We start from the raw sequence: 8,836 nt of genomic DNA, 5'->3' as shown, positions 1-8,836 counted from the left end.
GAGGTATTTAAATACAAGATTGCTTACAGTTTGAAAGAGACATCTGTCTTACAAGTAGATTTTACTGACACAGTTATTACTCAAAGTGAAAACACAGGTGAAGATGTTATTTCCAGCAACAATCTACATGGACTGAAACATATTTTGCCTACATTCCACATATCAAGTTCGCCCTTGCAACACGATTTCTGTGCAGCTCTTGCTGCCAAGAATACACCGCTACAGGAACAACTATCTAAATGCATGTTCCCAGAAACAGCAACTACCATAGGTAGAAACATGTTGTATTCTTGACAGCATAGACATGTTACTCAGAAAGCGCCAAATAAGTATTTTCGAATCTGCTGGTACAAAAAGAGACTGAGAGGTGAACACTGTGATTATTATCAGATATGCACAGATCTCTCCACTTAACTCTGAGCCTGACTTCTCTCTTTGTTTACTCCAAAAGTAACTTGTGGTTGTTTGAAATCACAAATACACAGAACAGCCCAATGTTCTGCACCAAAAAAAAAAGAGAAAAAATATGAAAACGTACACTTTCAGTTATTTTAGGCAGAAGAAAAAGTATCTAGGGTATAACTCTGTGCAAATCCTCCACTTCAAGGCTCCACATGTTCTTATGCACGGGGTTTTCAGAAAGATCTGTCATCTTTATTGCTCGAAGAACAGGCTCAGGACTGCAGGACCGCACCACACCCATCACCATTACATACTTCCCTAAAAGAACAAGCATGAAATTTAATTAACCCTTGTATTTTAATTTTAAATTCAGAAGACAAAAATATTCAAAACCAAGTAGTTAAACAGTTCGAATTAGAGTTGCGAATACTTGCAGCAAAATTCAAGGAACTGAGATTGCTTAGCGCCGCATTTCACGAAAAGGCTTCACGACCCGAACGTGCCCCGCCCGGCCCTCCGCCCCCGCCGGTACCTGCGCTAAGGCAGGGCCGCCCTTTGGGCACCTCCTCCACGCCCAGCACGGTGAAGGGGCCGCTGCCGTCCTGCAGCCGGGCCGAGCCTCCGCGGGCTCCGCCGCGCTCCACCTCCAGCACGGTGCCCTGCATCCACACGGCCCGCAGGCGCAGCGGCGCCCGGCCCGCCTCCGCCCTGCCCAGCTCCCACGTCCCGCCGGCGCCCCGCACCGCCTGCCGCAGCTGGGCGGCCAGCACCTTCACCGGCGGCCCCAGCGCGTCCCCGGCCATGCCGCCGCGCCGCGGCCCAGGGCGGCCTGAGGCGGCTGAGGGCAGCGCAGTGCGCGGCCGCTGAGGGGAAGGGCGGGAAGCGGCGCGCGGCCCGCCCCGCCCCGCCGCAGACGTTGGCGGCGCCTGAGCGGCCGCCGGGCGCTCGGCGGGCCGCGGTGCTGCCGCCGGAGGGGAGGGGAGGGCTGCGGCGCCGCCCGGCTGCTGCCGCCGCAGGGGACGGCTGAGTGACTTTAACCTAAAAACAGGGAGCAACGGCCGCCCTGTTCGTGCGCGGTGGTCGAGCCGCGCCCCCCGGTTGTACTTTCGCGTAAGGGCGGCGTTCGCGGTAACGGCCGCGGTTCCGCCCCGTTGCTGCAGGGCAGCTCCGGCGGCGGTAAAACCACTCACCCGGTGCGGGCGGAGGGGGCGCGTCCGCCTCTTCTCCAGAACTGGGCGCGCTGTTTCACACAACCGTCACGTCTGCTGCCGAGTTTTCTGGGTTTAAAAAAAAAAAAAAAAGTCCTTATCAGGTGTGCTGATAAAACAGGTGTGCTGGTTTTGATGCTAATGGCAAACACGAATTACTCCCAGGTGGTTCACCTACTCCCGAGCCGCCCCTGCACAGCTGCTCCAGCGGCTGCGATTTTAACGTGATGGAAAAAGTGCAGTTCACCAGACAGGTCCGGGCCACCACTACCTTCTGCCACCCGTGGGCAGAGCCTCTCCCGGGTTTTAGACCAGCTGGTTCTCATTTCACGTTAATTCAACCCAGGATTGACTCCTTTACGTGCAAAAACTAGTGTAAAATCTGATGCGATGGTTTGGTTCGAGCAGAAAATACTTTTTACTGTGCCTTAACTTCATCTGCGTCGAGTCGCCCTGCAGACTGGTTCCTGCTCTTTGCCCCTGCCCCAGGGTTACACTGGTGTAAGACTGGCACATATCTCCTCCCAGGCTCTTGGAGCCATCCCAGGTATTTTTCCAAGGTATTTCTTCACTACTTAGCAAGAAATGACCATCTAATATTTACTGTAGCGGATAAAGATCCTGCAGTTTTGTGAGAAAAAAGAAAATGCACATGCTGATTTTCTCAGGGATACTTCCAGGATGTCTTTTTATTGTACATACTTACGTGGAAATCTGGAGCGTAATACACTGAAAGTATAGGCAGCTTTAAGCGCAGAGACTTTAATTCCAAGGCCTTTGAGAATATATTTGCTGTCTGTTTATATTACAGATAGGCTAATTCGGCACAATCTGAAAGTCTTGGAATGTTGTGCTTTCCTATGAGTAGGTGGGTTGACTTTTCATTTAGAAAATAAGCCAAGAAAGAAGCTAACGGAAAAACAGGAGAATGGAACAAAGGAAAAGAAAAGAATCAGGAAAACCAAGGAGATGGATTTCTCAGTTTCACAAGTTCCATGCTACCTACAAAAGTGCAAAATGGGTAAAAATGCACAGAGAACTGACTCCCCTGCAGTCACCCTTCTTTAAAGCAGATTTTATTTTCCATTAAAATAGCCAGTTACTTCATTTAAAAAACCCAGTTTTGTTTTGAGTAGCAAAATACATCAAAAGACCTTTTTTCCTACTCACCTATCATGTTATGAATTATTTATTCAGTATATCTTTTTTCCAGAGATATTTTCTGTTTAGAGACATTCTGTAAATGGGACTTTATCTTTTTATAGTGTAAGGAAGCGATTAACTTTTTGTTACCATTTACAGTAAGAATAGAAGATAATATTGGTAATAACAATAAGAACACTGACATCTAAGCACAATACAGAATCATGTAATCTGGCAATCAAATCATATGGCTTACAGGAACAGAAAGACATTAGATGGTTACTGTATATGCATGCAAAATTTGTGCAAGGCTCACAGGAGAAGAATATTTGTAATTTATGCTCCTAAGCTGCAGTCACTTGACAGCATCAATATTTAGTTTCACATAAAAAAAATTAATTGTGCCAAATATTGATGAAAGTATTGTATTCCTATTTGTTACTGTGTAATAGGAGGGTCTGATGCTTATTAAGCCATTAAATCTACAGATGAAGGCAAGACCCCTACCAGAGTGTAATCTGCAGGAGAGGCTAAAAGGTCCCTTTTAAAAGATTTTCCTTGAAGAAACTCTGTTATGAGATGAAGGGCAGTAGTACTGGCGATCTGCACCCAGAAATGTATTTGTTTTCCTAATCCAGAAAATCCTTTCCTTTCAGTAAAAAGCACAGTTAGAGTGAACTATCTGCAAAGGTCTTACTGAAGAATTGGCTCAGTGCAGCACAGAGACGCCTTCTGTGGCTGCAGGAAAAATGTCTTATGCCTCAACAGACTGTTTTCTGGAGATGACCGCACAGCGATCATCCTCTGATTTAAGGGTAGCAGAGGAAGCTCAGCACAGAGTTGGAAAAGGCAATGAGCTGGTGGCTAACAGGCTGTAAATTACACTGGATTAAATTTGAGCACATTTTCTGAGAGCATGGTGGATGAGACAGTTTGGGTTTGCATGGATTAAAAAGAAGGAATCACTCTTCTTCTGCCTGCTACTACACTATGCAGCTTTCTTCAAAGCAGTCTACAAGGATGTTGTTATACTTCACGCTGACATGCATGTGAAATGCACGTTACACCTCACGCTGACATGCATGTGAAATGCACGTTACACCTCACGCTGACATGCACGTGAAATGCACGTTACACCTCACGCTGACATGCACGTGAAATGCACATTACACCTCACGCTGACATGCACGTGAAATGCTGTCATAGTACAGGTAAAAAAAGGTCAGACTACGTACAGATAAGATAGTCCAGAACGCGGCAGGAGCCAGGTCTCCCTCAATTACTCTGGAACTGATTTGTTGGTATGCTGTCAAGAGAATTTAGAAAAGAATTTGACCCTACATCTCCATGAAAAGGGATTTCCAAAGAAGCAGCAACCTGAAGCAGCTCAGACCTTTTCACACTCTCACTGACAGTGCTACTTAAAATGGACACAATTCTCTGCTCCCTTCTCTAATTCTGGCCTCTCTAAAGGGCGGATATTACACAATCAGAAAAATCCTTCTTTCCCTTGGCCAGAAATTCTGGTATTTTACAGTCTTTCATCCTACCCAAAAGTTTTAAAAAAGATCTCTGTCCCAGTCCATTGGTTAATGCATACAGAAAAGTTTCTTCAGTGTTATTTCTCAGTTTCTCTTTCATAGTAGTGAGAAGTCACTAACTAGACTTAAAAAAAAGTTTTTTCTTCTAATTATTTTGTTTTAAGATTTTGCATCCAAGCAATCAAGATTTTTTTTATTTTATTTTTGGTATTTTCTAAGTATTTGCTTTAGAAACAGGGCTACCTGGAAGCTCCACAGATGAATGAAAGAAAAGTCCTGAAGCGTGGAGCTGATAAATACATGGATCATAATGGTAATGTCTGAATGGCCCACAAATGTCCATAAAACATATACTATAGAAAAACTTATCCACAGCAGCCCAGAAGCTCAGGGGATTCGAGTGTGATGGGGACAGGCTCATGGCAGCTCTCCACCTGCTGTGTTCTGCAACCTGCTGGCATGTGCTGCTGTGTTAGCATCTGTTGCAGACACTGGCTGCACAAAATCACAGACCAAACTGCAAAGTGATTTGATTGTCTTTTACCTCCTCCTTCAGTAAAAGGAAGCAGCATACAGGAGCTAAGCATGACAGAAGCAAGATAAGAAAACAATACTTTGTAAGAATGCATTACCCTGTAAGTGAGAAGAGGGATGTGAGACAAGCTGTCTTCCTTTCCCTGGTATTCATATGAAACTTCAGCAAAGGACAACTTTTAGCACAGGCAAGAACTGTCAAGTTTCACTTCTAAGAGATCCACCCTAGTTTATGCTTATTTTCTTATACTGCACACAGAACTATATGAAACAATCACAAAAATATAAAATTCAATTGGTTCCCGGTGTTTGTTTTGTACTGCATAAAAGATGCAATGTGGACATTCTGGACGAAGTCTGGAAAAAACATCCTCATCCTTCAGTTTTTTTTTTTTTTTAGGCTATCTCATCATCACTGAATTTAATTAATTATTTGAAATTAATGGGTCAATGGGTTGGAATTAATGGGTTGGAAGTCAGTCATATTTGCATCCCTAACCTGAACTTCAGCTGCTTGTGATTTATGCTTTAGGACTGATCAGTCTGGCATACAGATGCTAAATTCTGTTCAATCAGCAATTTCAAAACACCTGGAGCCAGGCAGGTCATCTGCTGAAACAGGAAAACTCCAGGTGCAACCTGCCAAAGTTTTAGTTAGCAGGTAGCTCTGAAGAAGTGACATTTTGTAAGTGACTTGGACAAGACGGGTAAATGTGAGCGACGGACACCACTGCTACTAACAACAAGCAGAAGAGCCTGGCCTCTGTAGTGTTGTCCTGCCAAAACTGCATGGAAGTCACTTGAAAATAAGATGAACTAACTTTTGTGGCAAATGCTATGAAGTACAGCATTAGCAAGGCACTCTCTCGTCCTCTTTTTTTTCTTGAGAACCTAATGCAGATGCTGTACATAGCATGTTAGCATACACTTCATAGTGTTAGCATACACTTCATAGCATGTTAGCATACACTTCCTCCTCAGTAGAGGATTCTGGCAAGTCTTCTTGCAGCTGACAGGAGCTGAGAGCTGCACCCAGTGTGTGGCAGAGGACAAACAGCATCTGGCTCAGGCACCTCCTCAGAGAGGGTAAAAACTTTAGCTTGTACACCCAGCCTTAACATGAGAAATTATTTCATTGCTCTCACCGTCACGCAAACTTCACCAGTTCCTGTCACTCACCACACATCCCCACTGATGGTAGCCTACAGGCTATGAAAACAGTGCGATGCTCTCCAGCTTAGCTGACTCATTTCACTTACAAAGAACACTTAGAGGAAACGCTTGGAGAGCTCCAGCATTCTGCAGAAGTGGGTGTCACCTGTTTATTCCTTTCCATGCTATAAATATGCTGGTAACTGAAATAAATTAGCATTATATGGAATAAGACTATGACATGATGAAAATTAAAAAGAAAATGAAAAAGAACATGAATTAATCATAGTATTTACCAGTATTGCTTGCTGCTCTGGAAGTCGTCTGTAAAGCTGGCTTCCAGATGAGCTTATTCAAACTCCTGCACCAAGAAGAAAAGAACTCATTTTAAACAGGAAATATGAATGGCATCCAAAGCGTTAGATATTCATCCTGACTGAAGTGAACCCAGTAGCTAGGAGACTTCAGTTGTTCAGCCTTTCTGACCTCGTTTCACTTCATGAAAGAACTGGATAGTTAGGAGAAACTTAACAGGACTGGAGAGCCCCTAAAACCAGTGTAGGGGGTACCAATCATGGTTTCCTCCCTTGACAGCTCCTGGCTTTGCATAAATATACTCTGATTAGCATTTTCAGCATCCAGTTCGTCTAGTGGAATGAGAGCAGAATAATTTTCCTAAAGAAAAGTAATGAGAAGAGTGGCATTTTATTTTTGAAAACTTAAAATCTGAGATGTCAAATATTAGAAATAGACATAGATGTCAAATATTAGAAATAGACATTAAGGCTGAGAAGTTACGGCCGTTCCAGAGCACACATTGGCAGGGTTCTGCAATATTCAAGGCCTGTTCAAAGATTCATGAAATAAATTTCTGGTGCTTAGTAGGGAGAGGCGTTTACTCATAGTCAAATTCTCAAGCAGGCAAGATCTTTCGCAGGTCCAGTCAAAGGGACCCTATGAGCCTTATCTTGTTCAAACCAAAAACATCACAGCTACACCACCACCTATCAAGGTAACTTGAAATTAACAAAACATTAGAACAGGACTAAAAAAAGTTCAGAGTTTTAATATAATGACTCTGGAATTTTATACCAATCTCAGACTCAGCACACACCTGCGTTCATCCAGGAAAAAACTTTTGGAAGTTTAACATCAAACTACTTCAAGAGGAAAGTTTGAGGTGAGCCTCCCAGGGTTCACAGAGAGCCAGAGAGGAGAAAGCCCACATCTCTGTTGCTGTGTGAGGGAGTATTTTGCAGAGTCTTCAGGAGAGAGACATTTCATAGCAGGTTTGGTGGCAGCTGCAGGTCACACAGTCAAGCAGACCAGTTGGCTGTTTTCTAGTCACTGAAAATTTGCATGAAAAGTGGATATTCCTCACTATTGCCTGTGCTTAGCCAACGTTTTTTACTTATATTCCCATGGAGTATCACTGAAGACACAGACATCATGACTGTCCTTAACTAACCAAATTTTGCTCTGAAAGCAGAGAATCTCCATGTAAAATGGCTTCATTTATTTTCTATAGGGCTGTGTCAAAAGCTTTGCCCATGGGATTGCCCACGGATGCTAGACAAAAAGGACCCCAGAGTGGACACAGGGACAAGCAGCACCAGCCTCCTCTTCATAACCTGTTTGTGAGCAACTGGTTTCCTCACTCTCCTGGCACTGGCAGTAATACTGGGATGAAGAGCAGAAATGGCCTTGAATGGGAAGAACGCTGCTAAGTGCTGAGCGGGGAGGCACTGGTGTTGGTATTTCAGAAAGCAAAAGCTAAAATCATAGCTGAAGGAACAGCTGGCCTTGTGCCTCTCTGCAGTGGGGAAGCAGAGCACGAATTCAGAACAAACAGCTGAATGACTGAAAAAGTAAAAATAATACAAAGAGGAAATCAACAACAGTGAAACTTTTGTTTGAAGTTGCTCAATAATAGAATTTATATGTTTTAATCTACTTAGATGGACGGGGGCCTAAATAAGCTTGATTTTTCAATTTCTTACATCATAGCGTGCGTTTTGTAAAGCAAGGTTCAAAAATGGAAGTAGTTACAAGCCCAGACTTATAATGTATTTATTGCCATGCCACCTACAATAGCAGCCTACTCCCCCAACTACTGGCATAAATAATGAATGCTGGCATGTACAATAGCGTTAATTTTGGATGAAAGTCATATTAATCTATGGACTACACAAGGCCTATTTACCTCATAATAGTCTAAGAGAAGATATAGAATGGTTATTAAAATCACAGAATTCTTCCTATATCAGGACATTCAAGGTATAATTGCTGGAATATGTTTTTACATTCTTAGGCTTCTTTAATTTATTAAAAAAATCAAAAGACACAAGACTGCATGAGCCAACTGGGAGACATCTGATCAGTTCAGCTTAGAAAGACCTCTACGACTCATATGGAAATATCACATTTTAAAATATAATTTGACATTAAAATATCACAAACTGCCTCCACATCTTGATTTAAGTGATTTTAACCCCAGGTTCTAGTTTGTTGTCTGTACAGCACCTTATATTAAACTCTATATTGAAACTCCATCTCTTTGCACTGACCCCAGAATACGCAGGGTCAAATATGAATTTGATGGAATGAAGGTCAGCCTAGATTTCATTGCTAGCATTCAAAGTCTTGAACAACCATCACTGACAACTTAGTTTCTGTTAAGGTAGACACACCTACTGGTGCTAAAAGATTTTCGTCAGCTCATTCCAATGAGGCTCTAGACCTCGTGTTATGAACTAAACAGGGAAACAAAACGAAACAGAGAAACATACCAAGAAATTGTGAAAATGACTCACTTCAAGGGAAAATATTAAAATCACTTCTAATAACCTGACCTTT

At 43.1% G+C, this 8,836-nt stretch overlaps 1 protein-coding gene across 1 annotated transcript; it reads right to left on the bottom strand.

Moving 5' to 3' along the window:
* Nucleotides 1-512: 512 nt before the first annotated feature.
* On the bottom strand, nt 513-1,205 carry RMI2 (RecQ mediated genome instability 2). The gene is made up of 2 exons (XM_086622403.1): nt 935-1,205; nt 513-720 (listed from the first exon to the last, which is right to left on the bottom strand). The coding sequence occupies exons 1-2, from the start codon at nt 1,203-1,205 to the stop codon at nt 572-574; spliced, it is 420 nt and encodes a 139-aa protein (XP_086478529.1). The 3' UTR covers nt 513-571.
* Nucleotides 1,206-8,836: the final 7,631 nt, after the last annotated feature.

The sequence above is a fragment of the Tauraco erythrolophus genome, chromosome 17 (genome assembly GCF_009769465.1).
Source record: "Tauraco erythrolophus isolate bTauEry1 chromosome 17, bTauEry1.pri, whole genome shotgun sequence".
Classification (NCBI taxonomy): Eukaryota; Metazoa; Chordata; class Aves; order Musophagiformes; family Musophagidae; genus Tauraco; species Tauraco erythrolophus.
The sequence above is the reverse complement of the archived record's forward strand: the minus strand, read 5'-3'. Positions and strand labels throughout refer to the sequence as shown.

Coding starts and splice junctions, on each gene's coding strand:
- RMI2 (XM_086622403.1), bottom strand. CDS start 1,205: ATGGCCGGGGACGCGCTGGGGCCGCCGGTGAAGGTGCTGGCCGCCCAG. Junction 721..934: donor GCGGCCCTGCCTTAGCGCAG/GTACCGGCGGGG, acceptor TTGTTCTTTTAG/GGAAGTATGTAATGGTGATG.